The sequence below is a fragment of the Lepidochelys olivacea genome, assembly GCF_965140295.1.
Source record: "Lepidochelys olivacea isolate rLepOli2 genome assembly, chromosome: 11".
In the NCBI taxonomy this organism is placed as follows: domain Eukaryota; kingdom Metazoa; phylum Chordata; order Testudines; family Cheloniidae; genus Lepidochelys; species Lepidochelys olivacea.
Window position 1 is genome coordinate 39,812,868 of NC_140421.1, and position 24,438 is coordinate 39,837,305.

At 41.2% G+C, this 24,438-nt stretch overlaps 1 protein-coding gene across 1 annotated transcript in view; it reads left to right on the plus strand.

The window, feature by feature from the left end:
- MYO3B (myosin IIIB) overlaps window positions 1–24,438 on the plus strand; it is a 334,888-nt gene that overhangs the window by 241,312 nt on the left and 69,138 nt on the right. The window contains exons 31-32 of the mRNA XM_084643361.1: window positions 2,742–2,805; window positions 3,646–3,781. Coding sequence (XP_084499487.1) covers window positions 2,742–2,805; window positions 3,646–3,781 — 200 coding nt within the window. The remainder of the gene's footprint in view (window positions 1–2,741; window positions 2,806–3,645; window positions 3,782–24,438) is intronic.

Below are 24,438 nucleotides of genomic sequence, written 5' to 3' on the forward strand. Positions count from 1 at the left end.
GGAAAGGGAGGAATTGTGAACTAGTTGGAACAGGGAACATGGAAAATTGTATACCAGTCAATTCCTTGTTACGAAGATTTTAGTGGCCCAAGGGCTGGAGGCTAAAAGTGGAAAAAGACTTCCACAATTCTGGCTTGTAATACACATGGAAAAGAACTCTATGTATCCACAAGCACAGCCAAACTCTTTGGCTTGTTCCCAGAGCACATAACAGTGCTGTCTGGTTTTTTTGGTTTTTGTGAGGGGATGGGGGTAGGAGACATTACTTTGCAAAGTATTTAGTTGCAAATGGTTTAGAACCGCCCTAAGGATAATCCTCAGGGTTGTGCCTAGGTGCTATTTTAATGCAGCTCAGGTTCATTGTCATTTTGAGATAGTTTATTATGGGTAATACTTTTATCAGAGACAGTACTGTCCAGTGATTCTTTGATTGCAGAATATGGGTAGCATTTTATCTCTGATAGTGAGTTATATATTATACATTAAATAAAATATTTATGTTCAAATTTAACATATGACTTTGGGCAGAATATTTTGTCATCTTTCCAAATAACAATTTCTAAAGAATAAATTATAAAAAAAACAAACAATAAATAAAACCCATCTTGTGGTCATGTGAACTGTAATATTCCAGAGAAATTAGACATTTGAACTCATCAGTGAATTCTTCATTTTGTTGCCACTTCTTGGGAGTTTTATTTAAACAATTGCTTAAATTGTCATTACTTTTGCAACCAGCTTTGTAAAACTTGCAATTTAAATCAGATCTCTGGACCTGGGGTAACATTTTCATATGTGCCTAAGTCCCATTTTCAAAAATGACTGAGACACTCATGAGCCCAAGTCCCTTTGAAAGTCAGAGCCCAAAAATTGTAGTCTGCATTTGTGGATGTGGTGATAAGATATGCACGTTATGTAATGCGTTTGATGTACATGTGTCAAGTTAAGTACTCAAAGTAACAGTTTAAAAGATTTCATGTCCTTGTTTAGTTTCAATTATTTTAATTGTAGGTGTTTTTGAAAAGTAAGTCTGTACATGTAGCTATCACCAATTACTGTTCAAACAGTGCATTATGTTATTCTGCTGTTACTCAAGAGCAGTGGTCTAAGTGGAAATCATTTCTTCCCAGTACGCTGCACTCATGGGAGGGACACAAAGGGGGGGGGCACATGACTCCCCATGCGACTCCTCCCTGCCCCAACCCCAGCCTGGGCCCCAACGTTCTCCTCGTCCCCTCCCCATGATCCACATCCATCCTCCGTTACCTGGGATGCAGCGGGGAAAAGAGCAGAACGCCGGTGGCTCCTCCGATGGCTGTATTGCCTTCAGCCCCGCCCCCCCCCCCAGCCTGTCCTCCAGCAGGGCTGCTGTACAGACGGAGGAGACGCAGCTCCATGGAAGGGCAGGGGACAGGGCTGGAAGTGGTCTTTCCGGTACACCGTGCCAACCTTAAATACCTTACTGGTACAGCGTGGCGTACCGTACTACCATACTTGCACCACTGCTCAAGAGTCATTTTTGGTTATTAACAGAGCTGAGTAAAACTGGGAAAGAGTGGCAAAAAGTGTAATTCACAGATATGTGTGCTGTATTTTTAATATAGTTCCATATGATATTTATCCCTCCAAAAAACCTGGGTTTTATTTTTTCAAAATATGAGGGACTGAAAATTATTCACAGTGAAGCATGTAAAACTCAAGAAGTTACTCAAGCAAATCTCTTACCCACCCTGCTATACATTTCCCCTATCTGTTAAATGAAAGCAATGATATTTACTGCAGATGAAGTCTGAAAATATACAGGATTTAAGATGTTTTCATCCCCAGAAAGATAGATATGTAATTGATATTAGCTTCATTTTCAGGAAAGGTGCGACTAGATCAGAGGATCCTGTGGTCTAGTGGATTAGGCCTTAGTGGCAATCAGAAGACCTAGGTATTAATCCTGACCTGTGACTTTGGGCAAATCAGTTAACCACTGTAAGCCTTAGTTTTCCCATCTGTAAAATGACATTGGTGGTATTTACCTGCTTGATAGTTAGGGATCATGCAGCAGAATCTGTGTGGGTAGACTTTCCTGTCAGTGCAGAGTCCCATTGACTTCAAGAGTCTGCTCACATGAATTGGGGCCTACATAAGGGGTCTTTTGTTGGTCTGATTAACTTCAGTGGGAGCAAGACTGGGCCTTAAATAATATTTGTGAAGTTTATATAAGTGAAGTATTAAGACAAGCAGAGGTGGAATAAAAACTTGGGAAATCCTCGTTCCCTGACCTCTGCTTAATCAATTAGACCATGTTGCTTTGGGGAGGGGTATACAACCTGGTCCTTCTGCTGGCTTTTCCAGAATTTCTGAGTTTGAATTTTCAAGGGAAAGTGGCTTTTCACAGGCTTCTGAAAGTGAAAAACATTTAGTGTTAGCTCTTGTTGCATTTCATAAAAGCTCTCTAATTTCACAGAAGTTTCATAATCTCAATCTAGTCTGTCTCTCTCTTGCTCTCACACACGCACACAAAGCTATAATGACAAATATTTTGCTCAGTTCTAGTTACAGTACTAATGTATTTAATATCAAGGAATTTCATCATTAGAGGAAATGTGACTGGTCTGTTTTCTCAGAACTGATCATGTGCAGGCAACTGGAAAAAAAAACACTAAGACAAAACTTGTGTATTCCCGTAATTCTTTAGTGGCACAGAGGAAAATAACAACATTTAAACTCTATTTTACTGTAATTTTTAGGCAGCAAACCAACAACCAGACTTCTCCTGCAGAGCCTGATTCTCTTCACAAACAAATGGAAAAGGTATTATTAAGTTCAGATTCAAATTCCTGAGTCCACAGTTCTGCTTGGCATAGCCATCTAAACATGGAACTTAGTGATGTTTTGAAGTCTTTGAGACAAAAGCCTGCTTGCTAAGAACTTTAGTTCTGTAGAAAGACAGGGAGGTACGGTGAATAAGAGAATCAAAAGGCTGGAAATTTGCTGCTGAGAATAAATGCTAGCTACTCCCTGAGGTGATTTGTCTGTGCACTTCACTTTCTACAGATGTTCGTCTCTTTTTTAGTAAGGACCTGAGGTTCTTTGGTAGCACTTTGATATCCGGCTTGAATTCAATATGTGAAATGGAGGAGTCGCTCTGTGACTTGGAGCACAGCATAGTCTTTGAAGTCTGATCCAATTTTTGCTGCTTACCATTTGATGTTGAAAGGATGAAATGAAGAAAATGTACAGTTTTTGCCAGTAACTCTGCTGAGCATATGTAAGATTAAAAAAACAAAATCCCTTGGATGATGTACTTAGAAATGTTAAGCAGATTAATACCTTCCTATAGCCTTTTTCTAAAGATACAAATTAACTATGAGAGGAAATCAGCATACAGTGCATGCTGTGATTAACTGCATGAGTATGGGGTAAATAAGTTAGAGGGGGGAAATAAATAAATGTTTATGACACAGGTGCTTAGTCACTGTGACTAAAAGCCACAAGAATCTTGTGTGACTTCAATTTAGCATTAGACATTTTACAATGAAGTATACAAAATATACATTTGTTTTCTGTAAGATTGTGGTTAAAAGTTGACTTCATTGAGTGGAATACTTATACTATTTTATGTTTCTGAAACATTGTTCCTTATTCAAAAAGGATTCGGATGAGATTCCCACATCTCAGTTTCTTCTAAAGCATTCACTCCAAATGAATGATTCACAGCCTATAAGCCAAGCCCTTGCAGTTGCAAATAATCAATTATCAAGTCCCCTGGGATCCCCTAAAAAACAAGGTAAGAAATATATTAAAGTTATGACGATTTTTTTTAATATTTATAAGATACATGTTGTCTGCATGTAAGTTAATATATCGATGAGTTCTTTTAACAGTCCCATGGAAGACAGGAAACATACTGTAAGTAACTATTTATTTAACATTTGCCATCTGAAAATGTGCAATTTATTTGAACTTACATTCTCAAATGCACTTAAGTGCAATTCGGAGACAGAAGTATGGTGTGATAACATTCTGTTAAGAACATGAGCCATGATCTTCACTCCATAAAAATACCTTTTTAATGAAACAAAATTGACATCAGAGAACTCTACCTCTCCCTCTGGCTGCAAGCATCACAAACTGGAAGTTATGAAACCTCTTATGTGTGTCAGAATGAAAGACAACTGATTTGTTTGCATTCAGAGAGGTTCATTCTGCAACACAGTGAAGCCTACAACAATGCTAAAATCTACCCAATGTGGTTCTTACTCTGTTTGATAATCTATTCCTTCTTGTCTTGGTTGGTGATTTCTTTTATCAATTTAAAAATGTAAAATGAAGCACCCGAGGTTGTTTTAACAGGTCCATATTTCTAGTCTTCCAGGAAATCAATATCAGAAATTGTTACTTATCAAAATGCTTGTCTCCATTGTTGTCATGGAGCTGTATTTGCATATCACTGAATGCAGGGTTTAGTATGGGGCCATAAATTATTACCCACAGTTCAAGGTAGAAAAGGTAGATAGTTTGATATTTTTTATCAGACCCCAAATTTACATGCTAATACACAAGCTTGCAGGCCATTCCTGAAAAGTAGGTAGGGTTGCCAGGTGTCTGTTTTTTTACCGGAACGTCCAGTCGAAAAGGGAAACTGGCAGTGTCGCTAAAAGTCCGGTTACCTGCAGTAACCAGCCTCTGCCATCAGGGGGTGGGAAAAGCAGCAGCTGCTGCGGGAGCCTGACCGACAGAACTGGCTGGCTCTCGGAACAAGCTCCAAAGTAGGTACCGGCATCATCTGGGATGGTAACCAGTTTCCCCCTCCCCCCGCCCTGCTATGCCCTGATTTCCCCGGTCCCTTGCTACTGGGTCAGAACCTCCTCCCTCCCTCTCTCCCCCCCCCCACCCGCTGAGCCCCAATTTGCCCACCCCAGCCCCTCGCTCCAGGGACGGACCCTCCCACACCCCACTGTGCCCTGATTACCTCTCCCCAGCCCCTTGCTCCAGGGAGTGACCCCTGCTATGCCCCACTGTGCACTGATTGGGCAGGCTCTGCGTCAGTTCCTCCCAGCCCGGCTCTGCAGGCAGCAGGTGAGTCCCGGGTGTGGGGGAGCAAGTGATGGGAGCTGGGGTGGAGAGCGCGTGATGGGGGGTACAGGTGGGATGGGGCGGGGCCTCAGGAGAAGGCGGGCCAAGGGTGTTCAGTTTTCAGGGATTAGAAAGTTGACAACCCTAAAATGAGGCCTTTCTGTCCTGAGCTCTTTATATATGCTAATTAATCTGATTGTGCAATTTACTGTACCATATTATTACTATTGTACACTTTTTTCCTACAGGGTCAATAGAACTACAATCATTTTTATCTGCACACTTAGGCCCTGATCCTGCCAACTCACATGTACATAATGTTTACTTTGAAGTCAATGAAGCTATTCATATATATATAGTTAAGAAGGTGCATAGATGTTGGCAGGATCAGGTACTTATGTTGTAGGAAATTACACAAATGTAGCATTTTTCATCCTTTATAGATACACAGTTGTTTTCAATTGCAAATACAGAGTTCTACATAAACACAATAGGTTGGGAAATTCGTTATACTCTTGTTCTGAGTTTCAGTTCCCAGGGGACTTGAATTTGTGGAATGGGATTGCAGAAGGTGTGTGCATTACAGTGGAAAATGTTTAAATGATAGTAACAATAAATCTGTCAAACAAAAATATTTTCATTGCACTATACCTTCTTAAGAGAAGCACTAATGGTCAAGTTCTGTCACCCCAAATCTCAGTGAGTAGTACCTTTCTTTGTGAATAGTCCCATTGAAACCAATGGTGTTAGGTATGGAATAAAATTATTACTTAGAGGGATTAAACGTGGCAGAATTAGGCCCGTGTGTGATTTAGGGTCCATTACCCAATAATTAAGATTTGACTTTTTAAAATAACTGTGATTGGTATTCTCCTATTAAAAAACTTGTTTTGAAGAAGAGATCACTGAAACATTGATTTGATCTATTCAGGAAATAAATATGTGAAAAGAACAAGCACACAGCCACAAAGAAATAAAAATCTCAGTAAAGCATTTAAGGTATTCAAGATTGGAAATGATATAAATCACACTTAAAGTAATAACTGTTAAAGAAATAAACCTGTTGAAGAATAATGGCCTCTTCCAGTGCTTTGTGAAAGCATAGTTCTTCAGTCAGAGATTCAAATGCTTTCACACCCCAGTGAATTCTGTATTTACTTTTGGTCCATGATATGTAGTTTTAGGCACCCAGTGCTGTAGCACTTATGAAAACCAAAATGAAATGGCAAATATAGAGCATTATCTTTGGGGTAAGTATGGTGTAAATATGTTTGTTATAACCTTTGAATATAATATCTAAATTATTATCCACATAAAAGCAATATATACTATGTGATCCAAAGTACATGATGATGGTACTTTTTTATCCTTGATGAAACATTTACACTGCAAATTTTATAAATTGATTTTAAATCATTTTAGATTATGTTACAAACAGGACTGGCCTAAGGGGAAAAAAGGGGGGAAATGGAATGATAAAAGTTTGCAAATTTCCTCTGAAAATTTGCCAGTGTGTTTGTCGTGCATAGTGGTCATCACATTGTGATACCTACCTCTCTAGTGTGTTAGGTAGCCAGGTTGCCAATTATGCTACAGTGGCAAGGAAAAGGTAGAGCTGGGAGATTCCACACAGACACTGCAAAATCTGTAGTCAATGATTTATGCAAAAATGTAGACACTGAATGATTCCCACTGACTTCATTGGGCTTTGACTTCGGCCTATAAGAAACATATTTAAAGCTATGGCCAAACTACACACAGTGCAAGGAGTGTCCACGCACAGGCTAAAATGGCTTAAAGGGGAGATTTTCAAAGGCACAGATGGGGAGTTAGAAGCTCAGTTCCTATAGACTTTCTGGGATTTGGGCATCTAATTCTTCTTTGTGCCTTTGAAAGTCTCCCCTCAAAGCTATGCTGGCTCTGTGTCACCCAAGGATTCCCCCTACAAGGGGAGGGGAGCGTGGGGGGAGCTTCCACCAGACAGTAAAGCCAGCCTTATAGTCCATTAGCAACACCAGAGTGCTGCAGCAGGGCCAAAGATCCTGCCCAATCTCTTCTATATGAATAATTTCTCCCTGATATTATCCTTTTTTGGTAAGGTCGGGAGGAGAGTCCAGTTAATATGATAGTCAGAAGCTGACTATTTAAGTCACAATAAGGTAACATTAGAGGCAGAGTAGTGACATATTCCTGAGAGACTGGAGAATATCTTGTAGGTCTCGAACCTGAGTCCATAGGGTTCCCTGTTAACTAGCACCACCCTGCTTCTACTCCACAGCTCATTACTACGCAGCTGAACAGGAGAGACCATGAAACCTGAAGTTACATCAGGGCCTGATTGTAGGAACCTTGTGAACTGTGATTGGTCAGGGTTTCTTATTTATACCCAAAGAGAGGCACAGAAAGTTGTCCATGCAACTGGGCTTTACCTGGCTGCCACACTGGACCTTGCCTGACTCCTGGACTCTGCTTTAATGACTTGTTCTTGGTTCCTGCCTTGTTCCTGAGCCTTGGCTCAACTCCAGCTCTGACACTTGGCTTGACTCCCAACACTGACTCCTGCTCTAACCACTAGACTCCAACTCCTGGCTACCTATGTCTCAGCCCCAACACAGTGTTTGAAAGTACTCCCTAGAGAGAAAGTTGCCTAATGTTTAGCTATGGATGGACCAAGAATAAATACAGCAGAGAGTTTCTAGATGAAAAGGAAATATGTTTGTAAAAGAAGACGCTAATAGTATTTATTCATTGACCAGGAGATGATGTAATTTCAAATGCTAATAGAGATATGGATGCCTGTGCTTCAAAAGTCAAACAGAATATAAGAGAAGAGTCTCTAGTCACATACGCGCTCTTGCAGGGAAATAGGATACATCTCTTTTATGCCATGCTCCTCACCCTGTTGTCTGAGATACTGAAACTTTGTCAGAAATGTCGAAACATAGCTAGGTTCCAAGATGTTCCGAGTTAAACAGCCAGCTGTGTTGTAACTAATCTTAATGCCAGTCTAGTCATGCTGCCCATAGTGTTGTAGAAGTCAACATTTTCTAAAGTGTCCTTTGATTTTAGATTCTTCAATGTTGGGGGGTCCTGTTAAGTCTAAGGGGCACTAGGGTACTCAGCATTATTGAAAATGAAGCCCGGGGAGTTTCAAGTTGGACACCTAAAATCAGTGGCCCCGTTTGAATAGTTTCACCACCATCTTTATTTTTTCTCTATCTCTTGTTTAATAGATTGTCTCTTTCTTTCTGTAAAATTGACAGTAACATGTGATTTTACTGGAGCCTAGTTGAGTTGGGCTAGGAGAGAAATGTGAGGCGGTGGCTGTCTGCTGCGTGTAGAGAGGGCAGCTAGTCTCTGCATTCTCAAGGGAGGTAATGAAATGCAGTAGGTACTTGCCTATGTGCAAAGTTACTGGCAAGGGGACAGCTGCGGTCTGCCGTCTCAAACAGTACCATAAACAGACTAACACGGCTACCATTCTGAAGTCTGGCAAGGGACACTGTGGGTTAAGGAAGAGTCAAATGCCATTACCAAAAGGCTGCTGTTACACAGGTGATACTACCCATTCCCCATTCTAAACAGAAAATAAAGCAAGATTTTAAAATCTACGGTAGGCTGCATTTTCTAAGCAGTTCCTTATTTTCAATGACTCATACATCACTGGTCCTTACCCCCATTTTCAGACAGAATGGGCCAAACTTGGCTCTGTTAAATGGCTGCACCCTTGTTTCACTCCTGTGTAACCAAAGGCAGAAACTGGCCCACTTGTTTTAATCTTTTGACTCTGAATTATGTGATGCTCTAACTAAGATTCTGTTTTCTGTGTACTGCAACTTTAAATATACATGGTTTACCTGCTTGTCCACTGGGAGGCAGGGCTGTGAGACAATTCAGGATGGGGTCTTAGAGTGAGACTGGCACTGTGTGTTCTCTCTCATGTCTGTCATTGCTTTCTTTAATCTCAAATGAGTCAAGTAGACTGAGAGTGCATGTTTTTCTCTTTGTGTATGGAAAACACATTGATCTCTCCTAGCTGGCAGATCTGTGGGTGTTCATTAGTGTAAGGTCAAGATCCCAGAAGCAAATGGAATTATTATTATGTTTCCCAATCTTGCAGTCTCTTACTCAGGCAAAACCCTAACTGAAAATGTGGAAGCTTTGCTGAGCAGAATCTAAAGGATGGGACCATGAAGGATATTGTTCTCCTTGTTTTGTTGTTTGCAGATGATGTGATTGCCCTCCCTCGGAAAAGCAAAAAAGCTAATAAGGATTATATGGTGCTGCTATGTACACGATATAGCTGAGATGGAAATTGTTGTATGTAAGCAAATGCTGCTGTTTTTATCAACTCTTACTCGGTTTGGTATCCAAGTAACATTTCAGAAAGTTAGAGGAGTAAACTATCTCAACACATATTTTTTTAATAATGACTTCAGATGTCTATAGTGAAAGCAGTGGGTAGATTAGAGGGACAATCAATTATGAGAGAAACATAAGCATGTCAGTCTCGGTCAAACTATCCATGTCAAGTCTTCCAGAGTGTTTGTGTTCATCTCTGTTTGTCCAGTCCTTGAGGTTTTTGTATCTCTGAGCTTGTCTGCATTGGGAAAGGACACAATGTTAGCTAAAACAATGAGGAGTCCTTGTGGCACCTTAGAGACTACAAACTTATTTGAGCATAAGCTTTTGTGGGCTAAAGCCCACTTCATCAGATGTGTGCACAGGTCCTATGATGGTGTTGACAACCACATCAGCCACACCATCAGGGGCTCGTTCACCTGCGCATCTACCAATGTGATATATGCCATCATGTGCCAGCAATGCCCCTGTGCCATATACATTGGCCAAACTGGGCAGTCTCCATGCAAAAGAATAAATTGACACAACTCAGACATCAAGAATTGTAACTTTCAAAAACCAGTAGGAGAGCATTTCAATCTCCCTGCACACTCAATAACAGACTTAAAAGTGGCCATTCTTCAACAAAAAAAAATTTCAAAACCAGACTTCAATGAGAAACTGCAGAACTGGAATTAATTTGCAAATTTGACACCATCAAATTAGGCCTGAATAAAGACTGGGAGTGGATGGGTCACTACAAAAAGTAATTTTCCCTCTGTTGATGTTCACCCCTTCTTGTCAACTGTTGGGAATGGGACACATCCACCCTGATTGAATTGGCCTCGTTAGCACTGACACTGCCCCCCCATCTTTGGGCAACTCCCATCTTTTCATGTCCTGTATATTTATACCTACCTACTGTATTTTTCACTCCATGCATCTGATGAAGTGGGTTATAGCCCATGAAAGCTTATGCCCAAATAAATTTGTTAGTCTCTAAGGTGCCACAAGGACTCCTCATTGTTTTTGCCAATTATAATAGTTTGCATAAAGTGCTTGAATGAAAGGTGCTATACATTACAAATTCTGTGTTGAATAAATAATGAACCGGGAGTTCACTCTTTGAAATTTACAATCCCTACAAAATAACATTAACAATCAAGTTACAATATCTTTCAGACCTTAATATTAAGAATAGACTTTCATCTACCATCCTCGAAGTGCCATTCTGAATCCTAGAATGAATTGATATATTTTTCTTATGTGTTACAGGATGTTTAAGTCAAGTATAGTATTCATACTTTTATTAGGTAGATTTTATATCAGAGAAGAAGTTTAACTATATTCTCATATTTAACTTCTTTTTGTGCATGGCTTTAAAAAAACATAACTAGAATACTCCATCCTGCATTAGTGATTCACTTTCCTTCCCTTTGAATCCGCAGAGTCAAGGTCCCCAACATGGTGCTAGCAGGCACTGTGTTCCTGGACAGGCTGTGTTCTAGAGGAGATGTAATATTGAGGTCTGGAGTGGACCACTTTTAATCAAAGATGCCATGGTACATTTTGTAAGAGTTACGGGATTAATCCTAGAGTTCTGGCCAGGTTTGAATTCATTCTGCCTAACTCAACTTCCTATTTCGTTTCATTTGGATACATTTCAAAGACACTATTGTGTAGTGTGGCACCCATATTCTACCTTGAGAGGTGGCAATGTTTCAGCAGTAGGTGAAGTGATCCCAATGCATCAAGGCTGTGAAGCGTTTTAGAATCCATTTGGGTGAAAGATGATATACAAGAATTGCATTAATTCTAAGACACACTCTGATTCATTTTACACCTGTGTAAATCAGGAATAACTCCACTCAAATCAATGGACTCACTTGTGTGATAGAAGAATCCCATTGATTCTGCTCAAAAATTCCATGTGGCTTTTTTCTTTGCATGTCAGGGCTAGGACTATGATTCTGTCATGAAGAAAATAACAGCAGTCTCATGGGTCACTCTGGATATTATGGACATGGCTGGGAAAGGTCCTATTTGGCATGATCCAGCTGGATTTTAGGACAGCACAATTAGGTGTGCTCCACTGTGTCCCCACTGTGTTCTCCTGCTGTATGCCACAATATGGAGAAGAAGCTTTGGATGGGGTACTGCTTAAGTAGCTCTCTCAGCCTCACTGGAGAAATTCTTGATGTGATACAGTGGTTCTACAGTGGATTTCCATCTGTTGAGAGGAATACATGATGGAGTTCATAGATTCAGAGATTTTAAGGCCAGAAGGGACCATTGTGATCATCTGGTCTGACCTCCTGCATAACACAGGCCATAGAATATCCACCAAATATTTCCTCTTTGGCTTGTCCTTGTGGTCCTCTTTTGAACCCTCTCCAATTTATCAATATCCTTTTTGAACGGTAGGACCCGGAAATAGACACAGTATTCCAGCAGAAGTCACACCAGTGCCAAATACAGAGGTAAAATAACCTCTCTGCTCCTGTTCAATATTCCTTTGTTTATGTATCCAAGGATTGCAATGGCCCTTTTGGCCACAGCATTGCACTGAGAGCTCATGTTCAGCTGATTATCCCCACCACAACCCATTTGTTTGTGTTCTTCTAGTGTTTGGTCCAACATCTGGCTGGAGAGAGGCAGGAGAAGATATAACACCCTTTTCTCTTAAAACTGCATGCTGTTGGATCATGAGTGTCTTTGACTGCTGTGCCAAATGCACAGTTCTAGATATGGCAGACATAAATAGGATTTCCAGTTCATTTTGTTGCTTATAGATTTTATGTATAAGCTGTAATGATATATCATCCAGAAGAAAGATACATGCCCAGTTTGTTTCAAGGTGGCTCTCGGGAAAATGAACCAAAAATAGACATACATGTACATCACAAAGGGGGTCATTATTAATAACGATGAATGACTCAAAAAGTTGTGTGATTTGGTTCCGTTGGGATAGATTTGGATGGAAGCTTATCCAAGTTGCTTTTGATTACAATATTCGGCTCCAAGTGTGTAATGTTTTGTACATGGATGGGCCCCTGTACCTGCATAGAGATCCCAGAATTGGGACCTTTGTCTGCTAACCTTGTGGGAATCCTTAGTTTTATGAGGTTTCTGATTCTTCCTGCTTCTAACTGAGCCAGAAGCACTGTGAGGTGCTCAGACACTAGGGTGTTGGATGGAGTGCGGATACCTAGGTAGATATTTCAGCGCTTCCACTTCCCGTCTTAATGGGAACCCAGAAGTGCCAACAAACATAATTTTAATAAAATAGTTTTTATAAGGTTAGCTGATATTTCCCCCCAACTTCCTATGAAGGTTTGGTTTGTGACTACATTTTAGGGATTTTTAGTTTGAATTGGTTCACACCTCACTCGTTATTATTAACCCTTTTGCCAGTAGGCGTGATGTCCAGATTGCATTTTGCAGATATTATGGATCAACCAATTTTGAAAAAAAAAGTCAGACTGTTCTGAAGTTTCTTTCACAATGCGGGTTCTTAATTGTCTCTTGGGGAGAGAGAGAGAAAAAACAACCAAGACACAAGCAGTGACAAATGATAAATACAAGCTTTGATTTGTTAAACACATGTTAGCTCTGTGTTTAGCCCTGGGCTGTGAATTTCATTACAGGCTGGTTTACTTGAGGATTGGTTATTGTTATTGCTTTGGATATAGAAGGATCTAACCTGTAGTCAATGCTGATTAGGATCAAATGTGAGAGATTAAAATGGGATGCAACTGAATAGCATACACAGAACTGTGTGAATTGGATGGAATAGTTTTCTTTAGACAGCTTTCTTATTGCTAGTGATGTAAACATATTGGATCTGGATTAGTACAGACTGTATTGTGATAAAGCAGAATAAGTAAATCTCTCATTAAAATACAAAAAAACCTGATGATATAAGAATGAAATGTAATGAAGTTCAATAACCAACATGTAATAGTACCACACGACAATATTTTAGTAAAGGTTCAGGTTTTTCCCAATAAAATATCATGGCTAGCAGTGTGTTTCTCACTCCAGCTTCCAGTATATTTACTTTTTCTGTCTTCTTCATCTTCCATCCCTGACACACAGCTTTCCCTAAGTACTTCTTTTTGCCATTTCTTTGTTGGTGGTTAAGCTTTTTATCGTACTGTACCTCACTGTTCTGTTATTATTGCTCAAAGTTTTCTTAAGTATTCTCTGAGAATCTTTGACAGCTTTTCCTATGAAGCTTAGCCATTGTTGCTATTACTCCAAAACAGCAGACTATGTCACACATGACTGTTCCACTCGTTCAAATGTTGTAGCTTTCAGTTAATTTCTCTTCAGTTCTTTTTTATGGTTTTCTAAAGTACTGTCTATGGCTGTAGGAATTATAAAAATTGCATTCTGCCTTTCTATGTGCTTTCTTTGTCTGTTTAGTCACCTTAGACCTGAGCTTCTTTTAATCATTTCCTCATAATTGATAAGGACTTTTTTGTATTATTTTTCCCATTCTGCAATTTGTATAATATTTTCTATATATACTCTATTAAGTCCAATAAATACAACAACTTCATATTTATGCCCCTATGTAGGCTTAATTTATTTACACATGCATTTCCTTCTTTAAAAAAATCACTAGCGGGAAGGGTATACTTGGCTTCTTGCTATTCAGTAAAAAAAACAAAATCCCTGCTTTAGTATCTGAGTACATTTTACCTGACCATGTACAATGATTAAGAGTTTTGAGTATATGCACAGAGAACCCCTTTTTAAAAAATAAACTTACTAAAGTTTTGCACAATACTGAATTCACATTGCAAAGAAGAAAACAATGCAGAGCTCTTTGGTGCTTTTGCTTCAGAAAACTTTAGGACTTCAAATAATTACATAATGAAAGGAAATCTGTCATTAACTAACAGAAGATACTAGAGATTGGAATGTCAGTGAGAAAGGTGTAATGTCAAAGCCCTAAGGAAAACATTCCTGAGTCAAAATTCAAAAAGGGTCAAATTCTGTTATTTACTATACCAAAGTCTTTTAGAGCTTGAGTGATGTTGCAAAAGACTCTGAGTATCATCTCAAAATAAAGTGTGTTTAGACACTTTTTGGACAGGCAGCATTCACTGCATCATGCTACAAATTCCTGGATGCATCCAATAAGGATTTCCTTTCTCAATCCCTTCCAAAGAAGTTATAAAAAAAACATGGAGACCTGATGTGATGACATGGAAAATCATCCTGTGGTCAAGGTCATTATGGAATTTGATTAGATCCCTGGGAAAATCCTCTTCCCAAGTTTTCAGCCTTGGAAAGCCACGAGTCTACATTTAATTAAATTAAAGTTGTCGATCAGAACAGCAAGAAAAAACAACCTAAATAAATTGGGGTCTTTCAAATAAGCTATTTGTATCTGTTTATTTCTACAAATGGATCAGCAGTAGCACATTTTATGTACACTTAGGATCTACTAGCTACATAGGTGTATAGGATGAGCAATCTACAGGTGCACACATTGAGAGCTGTCCATCTCCACTGGCACTATTAACACTCCTCTTCCATCCCCTCCACAAGTAGGACTGTTTGGTCACAGCAGGCTAATGGCTATGTTTTAAAAACAATCTTTTGGGAAATGAAAAAACTCTATATTTATGGGTGATTTAAAAATGTAATTAACAGTGACAAATGAGACAATTACCACCTCTTTCTGATCTTCCGAAATCTGCTAGTTTCTCTGCCAGAAAGTCACATGACAAGTGCTGTAAATAAAGGTTTCAAAGGTCCACAACTGTCTTCACAACTCTCTGCCATTCTTAACTAGTGACTCGGGCCAGGTGACTGCTTTTTGAAGGCAGTCATGGTACCAGAGGAGTTCTTTAGGGCGCACGGCCTAGTGGTTAAAGCATAGGGTTGTGAGTCAGGAGATCTGGGCCCTGATTTTATGGCCTGACCAAACTCTGTACAGTGCTGTTTTGGAGACTGCCTCTCATCTATTCTTCTTTCAGATTCTGTGACATAGTCACCAATCTGTCTCCATATTTGCCTCGCGTACATGCAAAAAAACATTCACTCCCAGAAGAAGGAAATGGTCAGTGCATTGTTTCAGCATCTCTGTGGAGTTTGCAAACACTGAAAATGTCCTCCAGCTAAGTGGCATGATTGTTTTTTGTATATTTTTTTAAGACTGTTCTTTACCACATTTTCTTACTTAAGATAAAGAGCATGACTATCGGAAGAATGACAATAAGCTTGTGAGCTTTAAAGGGTTTATTTGCCAGGAAAACAAACAGCTTGCTGCAGCTCTACAAAAACACAGAGTGATCTAATTTGAGTTTCAACATTTACGGATGTCATTTTCAAACTATATTGAGATAACCAGCTGTTGCAGTTTAAAACAGGTAGAAGAGGTGTTTGTAGAACAAAAGCATTTGAGTCATTTATTTATTTTTAGTGATGGGCCTGAGACGTGAAGTTCAGATCCGAATCCAAACTTCCCCAAACTTTACTTGAGGTTTATATATAGGATTCTACTTTGGGCTCATCTCTCATTTGTATGTTATCAGACATAAAGACCGTTCGTATTTTGCTTTCCATTAGATTATGTTTGGCTGTGTTTCTGTAAGTCATTTTTGAATTATATTAAACTGATTTAAAAAACTGGTAGCAATATTACTCTTGAAGAGTTGTGATCTTTAAGTTCTACTACAGTAAAGGCAGTCTAAACACCAAATAGAATCTTGCAAAGGGATGATAAATATTACTAATACTGACATCTGTTTCAACTTAGTGCCAGAGCTGGTGCTTTGGGCCTTGTGATAGTTGGTTTAAGGCCCAGCATGTATAAATTCCTCACCCTGGTACCCAACAAGGCTTCACTACATAAAACAAAGGAAACTCTAAATTAGCAGGCAGCTTCTAGTCTGTACAGAGTCACTCATTTGAAAGTGGTCAGCACAGACAGCAACTTGCAGAGAAGTTCCAGGGCATGTAAATCAGGGGGCAAGATTATGATCAAAATAATCAAGTTCCAAATTCAAACTATAAACATTTGGATCCAGAGTGTGGCTGTAGACTTGCTATACAATGTGACACAGGCAAGGCAGTCATAGTGCAAGGTGCAAAAAATGAGTCTCTGTTCATAAACTCTCCTTCCCTCTTCTTGTCCACAAAACAAAGGTGCAGAAGAGCAATAAGTATCAGTCACTTTGCAACAGAGATTCTATAACTAGTCCATGGATCTCTGGTAGTCCATAGAGTACTTTGTGATTTTCAGAGAACTGGTACATCACATGGGGCTGGCTCCTCTCTGCCTTGTTTCCAGCTACATGTTTCCAAAGAAGAACCTAGATGCCTGTAAAGCAGCTGGAAATATGGAGGAACCAGCCTAGCTGCCACCACTATAAGGATTCCAGCTACTTAAGGAGGAGAAGAGGAAACAAGATTATCTCAGGGGCTAGAGCCACCAGTAGCATTGATGCTGTCACTAGGAGAGGAGACAGGAGACACCAGTGGGACCTAAGCCCTCCACCAGAAAGTAATGCCTTGTGGGAGATGGGAACCAGACTGCATGTTCAGGAAAATTAAAAACCAGACAGCCACAAGAGAGGAACAAGCCAGCAGGCTGTTGGGGGAAGTGGGGAGGGGGAGAAGGACCACCAAGGAAAGAAACCTATGCAGAGAAACAGAAGAATGAGGAAAAGAACAGGTGGGGAGAGCCAATGAAGAGCTAAAGGAAAGGGGGTGTGTGATGGGTATACTCCCCATCCTGGCCCTTGAGAGAGCTGAATTAGGCCAGGTGGGCTCAATCAGGCAATTAAGTGGCAAACAGGAGACATTTGGGCTAGGAGGCAGCCACTAATTGAAAGCATGCTCATGTCTGAAGGAACAGGCAGAGCTTACATAAAGCCAGGAGCCTGGCCACGGAGGGAGCAGTAGTCACTTTCCCTGAGGGAAGGAGGGATAGGAATCCCTGAGGCCTAGTAGACCCTAGGAGAGAGGACTCTGACTAGGAGGAGTGGAAGTAAGGCAGGAAGTAGTCCAAGGCGAGAACAGGGTGAAGAGTGGCAGTCACATTTACTAAGGTAAGGGAGTGGAAAGGAGGGATAGGAATCCCCCTGGCTATTACCAGCAGGAGAGTGGGGTGGGGGGAGAGAAAACCTTTTGAAGTGATAAACACCCATTTTTTCATGATGTGTGTATAAAAACATCCTCACTGCATTTTCCAGTTTTATGCATCCGATGAAGTGAGCTGTATCTCACGAAAGCTTATGCTCAAATAAATTGGTTAGTCTCTAAGGTGCCACAAGTACTCCTTTTCTTTTTGTGAATACAGACTAACACGGCTGTTACTCTGAAACCCCTGGCACTTTCACTCCTGCAGTGATCCACGCAGTTTTCTAATTCACTGCCCCAACAGTATCTCTCCGCAGTCCGCTATGCACCACACACACCACCACAGATCTGTGTGAGGAGGGAGGTTAAAAATGAAATTGAGGGGAGCTTGGAGGACTCTCCAAGAGGGGCACATTGAATTTAGCTGTCTTGTATTCTATTGAGTAGCACATGTCGATACCCCCCACGTTGCTTTTACTGAAGATTAAAGATTTGTACATTTGCTTTGGCTGGAAGTATCATCTACTGACAAAGGAATACATGAGCAATAAAGGCCACCTTTCCAAAAGAGCTCAGGGCCAGATTCTCAAGAATTCAACACCCACCAGTGAGGCCAGATTATCAAGAGAGCTCAGCTCCCATTTACGAGCCTAAATAAAGGCTAGGTTTTCCAAAGAGTTCAACACCTAAGGTGCGCCCAACGTACTGAGTGACCTTGAAGATCTAGTAATTTATTTTGGTGTCTAAATGGGAGCTGGGCTCTTCTGAAAACTCTGGCTCATGGCTGTGATTTATAGAAGAGCAGTTTCTCTCTTTGATACAAACTTACTACAGCCTTTTCTGTAGGAGCCACTAGAAAGCTTTTCTTTGGCTCATTTAATAGAGTTGCTGCCTATGAAGGGTTCAAGCTGGGCATCACATATGCTGGGCCAGATGATTGGCTCCAGCCAAGACTACCTAGTACCATGCAGGGCAGGCAGAGGGTTACTTTTGCAGCCGCTTTGGACTGCTATGTACCACACTGGTCTTCTAGCGTAACCTAGAGCTGCCTCAATGGTAGTTTGCCCACGGAGCACACAAAGAGTTATTGGAAGTGTTTGTTTCTCCATATTGCTGTGGAGAATGTGTTCACCTGGCGCAAAGGCTCATGAGTCTATAGTTCCAATGGTTTTGATTAGCATAGTCCTGTCTTGTTGATATCACCCAGCAAGCAATAAGATTAGTAGTGTGTGAGCGCTCTTTATGGCTCAGCGTGATTGAGACCAGCTCCCTGGAGCACAGCAGTAACAAAGAAGAAACATAGTCAATTTGCTGTTTGTCTAGCTTCTGTGATTCTAGAATATGGGTATTTTTCAGTGGCCTACTATTTTAAATGAAGTACTGTAATTAATGGATTGAACAGAATACAGGGGCCTTACCTCATGGGTTGATTCATGGGGCAAAGTTGTGGGTTTAAACCCCTGCGCTGGAGAGGCTCCCAGACATTCTAGTTCACATCCTTAGCAACAAACCAGCCAGTCCACAGCCCCAAGCAAATCTGAAGCTGTGTGTATGAAAGGCTCATTTGTGATTTGTTCAGCACCCTGGTACTTTTTTTAAATATGCATGATGTGACTTCTCCTGTCTGCGGGGAAGAACTCTGATTGGGCCAGACATTTGGGGGCTCATAAATTGTATTTACTTTTTGGTTGATTTGTTTCAGGGTTCTGTGGGGGAGGGTATTTTTGTTTGTTCATTAGTAGGGACTTATTGGGCTGAAGAGGGGTGTTGATGTTGTCAGGGTCATTCTTGTGATGGAAAGGCCTGTTCACTGAGGAAGGTTCAGGATCCATTCATGACACCTGTGAAAATAGATTACCCTGACCTATTCTCTGTTCTGTAGATGCTTCGTATCACTCTAGCTTTGCAGCCATCACCCTTCTCTTATTCCTGCTTGTCTCTATTATCTTCTAGCCTAATCAGTGAAGAACTGAAAATGAACTGCCATTGGTTAGAGACACCTGGCTGATGGTCCTAAGCAGGGAAGTATTTGCCCTGAAAGCATAGCCTGTGTTGCATTTTTATTTTACTTTCAGATTAACTACATTGTACCTAGGCCTGCACAGAGACATGGAGGTGGAGGGAAAGATACGAAAAGAGCCTTTGTGTCTCTGTACAAGAGATCACAGGCACAATCCCAGTCTGTGTTCCTGATCTGCAAGAACATGAGGTGTCTAGCACAGGTTGCAGGAGCAGACACTCCTAAGGAAGTAGGGAGGAAGGATGAATGCAGGGCTATGGCCTCGCCAATTGAGCTGGACTAGTGCAGCACAACCGCCTATGGTAACCTGTAAAAGAGGGTAGCAAGCACTGCTCAGGTCTATCCTGTCCCTGCTCTTGGAGGCATTGGGCCAAATTCACAAGACTGGGACTGAAGAGAATGTGTGTGTGTATGCATTGTGACAGGGTCAGGGCAGATGGCTATAGGAGAGTAATAGAAGGCAGATATATAAGCCCCAGGCTAAGTAGGTCCCTTTTCCCTGGGTAAGGTAACAGGGAAGGTTCCAGAACAATCAGGAATCTTCTGGAAACAATTAAGACAGGCTGATTAGAACACCTGCAGCCAATCAAGAAGCTGCTAGAATCAATTAAGGCAGGCTAATCAGGGCACCTGGGTTTTAAAAAGGAGCTCACTTCAGTTTGTGGTGTGCGTGTGAGGAGCTGGGAGCAAGAGGCACTAGGAGCTGAGAGTGAGAACGTGGACTGTTGGAGGACTGAGTGTACAAGCATTATCAGACACCAGGAGGAAGGTCCTATGGTGAGGATAAAGAAGGTGTTGGGAGGAGGCCATGGGGAAGTAGCCCAGGGCATTGTAGCTGTCACACAGCTGTTCCAGGAGGCACTCTAGACAGCTGCATTCCACAGGGCCCTGGGCTGGAACCAGAAGTAGAGGGTGGGCCCGGGTTTCCCCCAAATCCTCCCAACTCCTGGTCAGACACAGGAGGAGTCGACCTGGACTGTGGGTTCAGAAAAATGGCCAAGCTGAGGGCTGCCGTGAAACTCCAAGGTGAGCAAATCTGCCAATAAGTGCAAGACCCACCAAGGTAGAGCAGGAACTTTGTCACAGCATGCATGGAGGGGAGTGTTGTGCTCACTGATTCTGAGCTGATGGGGGCCGGTTTTGCCCCTGATACTGGGTCAGATCGTCCTAGCTTGCATCAAGCTACTGAAGACCCTTTGGGGCCTGGTAGCCGCTGAGAAATAGCGAGGAAGTAGGACCAGCTCAAACGTGCCACCAGCCTGCCCCAGAATGGCTCCAGCATTAGAAGCTCTTATCATGAGAGCAGTAGGGACAGCAGTCCACAGCTGGCTCTACATGTGGCAGTGAGGACCTCCTGCTCTGGCGCTGTTCTCTGGAGACACCTTAGAGCAACCATGGATCAGGCCCATTCCACCTAACTTTGCCCTCCACCCTCACTCTGCATCAAGCATAAATTAGCTGGCTTGAAAAATCTGTCCCTCTGTATCTGGGTTACATTAGTTAAACTAATGGTTTGGTTTGGCTTTGTTCACATTAACATCAGAACATGGGGGAAGAACAACAAATCAGAAACAAAAAACACAAACATTTGAAAATGTTGCTGCCACAGATAGACGTCCTGAGTGTGTTTTACATAACCATTGTGAATAACTGTAGCTGGATTTCTGTCCAGATTCCTTCCCCTCGTGGACCTTTTCAAACAAAAACAAACTGTACAAACCAAGTTTTTGTGGGATGGGCCAGAGCCTGCTTTCAAATGACAAAACTAGGAGCAGTGCTGAGCCTTGTGCACTGGGATTTGGGTGTACGTTTTGTTGTTCACATTCCATTGCTGACTTACGAAGTGATCTGTCACTGAAACAGTTGGCCTGCTTGGAAGGACACATGCAAAAAAGCTACCACTTCAGTCCCTTGAAAACCGGAGATGTAGTTAATGTGTGGGGCCCTGGTTGTGCCTGGTTTTTATGTGAGTGTGCAAAGAAGTGGAGGTTGAGGGAGCAGTGAGCAGGTGTTTTGGGAATGGCCCTTTTCTTGCATGGCATATATAAGGGCCAGACAGCATTTCATCCTCTGTGCTGTGGGGAGTGTAAGCGCTGGCCTCTCCCTACTCCACTGGGGACATAGAGAATCCCAAAGGTGAAGGGCAAGAAGCTGGGCCAAGGCTCTGACTCTCAACTCGCCAGCCACATGGATTGTGGGATAAGGAGGAGTCCACCAAGCACCCTGCAACTCCAGGAGGCATTCTGCTTCCCAATCAGAATGCCACCTGGAATAGCACCACAATACCTTTTTCTGTTCGGCCTATAAAGCATAATTGAGTCTTAGGAAACTCAGAGGCTTTCATAGACACTGGTAATTCCAGAAGGAGAGGATCCAATTTTAATCTATTCAAATCCAGATCCTGCAGTTTTTATGAAGGGTGAACTCCCACTGAAGGCAATGGAGTTTTGCCTGCATGTGATTGTGTGGTTGGGTTCCAAATGGGTCAACTGTCTAAAATACAGTAAACTAAGATGCAAATTTTGTGTGTGTTTCATGTATGGAAAAAGAGAGTCTCTTATCTGGAGCAAAGGCGACAGCGAACTCTACCACCATTATGAGAACATTGTGTCTAAGTGATAGCAAAAGAGACAGGATAAAAGTTTGATTATAGGTTCTTAAATATTACCGCTTTGGGGCTTTTTATTTAGTCCTCATCTATGTGCAAGTTACTCTTTTCTTTCTAAACCATCACATTTGCATCCCATTGATATGAAATACTTGTGAACTAACTAGAAAACAGAGCTGTGCATTCAGAAGCAAAGAGATCCTTGGTTTATTAACAAAGATTTTCACTGCCTTCTTTGCAACACCCCCTCCTGTTGAATATAACAAGTGCAATATTCAGCCATAGAATTTGATGCCTAAAGGCCTGATTCTGCAACCCTTAAGGCTATGTCTACACTACAGCTTATCTTGGCAAAACTTATGTTGCTTGGGCGGGGGGTGTGTGTGTGTGTGTGTGAATATTCCACCCTCTAAACAACATAAATTGCACCGATATAAGCGCTTGTGTGCACAGTGCTATGTCAGCAGGAGAACTTCTCCTGCCAGCATAGCTTATGCCACTCGTGGAGGTGATTTTTTTATGCCAGTGGGAGAGCTCTCTCCTGTTGGCATAGAGCAGCAGTTCTCAAACTGTGGGTCAGGACCCCAAAGTGCACCACTGTACAGATAGACATGGCCTTACTGAGTAGTACTTCTTCACCTGTGTAGTCTCATTGACATTCATGGCAGTAATTGCCTGAGTATGTGCCATTCAGCTTACAGTATTACTGTGGATTCTTATTTAAGGCCTGGAAGATAAATTGACTTGATAATATCGGCAAATGCATGGCAGTGTACTGACTGTCATAAAAATTGTTTGACATATTTCATGCGTAGGACAAAGATAACATAATACCTGTACAACAGAAAAGTAATGAGCAGTTACTTGTGGTGTACATACACAAAACAATTATAGTGTAATAACTGGTTATTTCTGCATTGTCCCCTGCAGTGTCATTATGACACTTAAAAAGGGCAAATTCAAATTACTTGAAATTTTCTGTCACCTAGCAATTCTAAACACAGTAATTATATACACTATGGAACGTGCAATTACCATATAGCTGAATAGAATTCTCCTTCTAATTATGCCTTGGTAAATGACTAATTTTGCACTATAAAATCAAATGTTGGAGAGTTTTAATTTAGCTTCATATTTTTATGCTTTTTCATGCTTATCAGAATAGTGGGTAGTTCAGGGATTCAGGTATCAGTCTATACCCTCTTTGTTGTGCAGTTATGAATTTAGCCTATGGATTTCTATGTTGTGGTGTGATCTGTGATCCTAGACAGTGGGGCATCTAAAATAAATCAGCATAATTCAGCAAAATTAGCAGACTTTTCATAGGGTACACTACCATGCACAGAACTGACTGGTTTAACCCTAGTCTACACTGCAAAGGTCTGGTTTACACTACAGACCTAATATCAGTATAACTGCATCGCTGAAGGGTGAGAAAAATCCACAGCCCTGAGCAACATAGTGAAACTGACCTCCTCCTGTGTAGACAGGGCTATGTCTGTGTGGGAGCTTCTCCCACCATCATAGCTACCGCCTTTTGGGGAGGTGGATTAACTAAGCCAACGGGAGAGCACCAATACGCGTTTTAAATGTAGACTTGCTCAAAGAGTGTGCTGGTAGAACTCTACTCGTGTAGCTTTACCAACAAACCCCCCTAGTATAGGCGCAATTTATACAAGCAAAAGAACTCTTATAGCATAAACTAGTTCCACAAAAGTAATAAGCTGTACCAGCAAAAGGACTTTTACATCTACACTAGGGATTTTGCTGGTCTAGCTATGTCAGTAAAACTCTCTAGTGTAAACCAGGCCTTTAGACTAAGTCACCATACAGAATAGGGCTTTCCATCTTGCCTACTGGCAAAACTGTCCTTGGCTTCCCTGGAAGCAGGATCCCCAGACCTTTTCACTGATATGATCTGAAGTAATCCCAGTGAAGGCAGAGAAGTGCAACTGGTTTAAAACTGATATATGTGATCTCAGACTCAGGCCCTACATTAATTCAGACTAGAGCTGAGCAAATAATGGATTTTTTGGTTTGGAGACTGATCTGAAAAATCTGGAGGGGGATAAGGAGGGGAATTGGTTCAATTCAAACCAAGACAAATTTTCTTGAAATTTTTCATCAGATTGGAAAACTAAATAATAATAATAATAATTAATAATAATGTTTTGAATCAACCAAAATGTGCCAGGGTCAAGTCAACTCAAAATGACTTTTTTGGGGGAGGGGAGGGGGGGTCAATTTGTTTTGAATCGACCAATATGTATTGGCCAGCTTGAAACTAATATTTTTGATT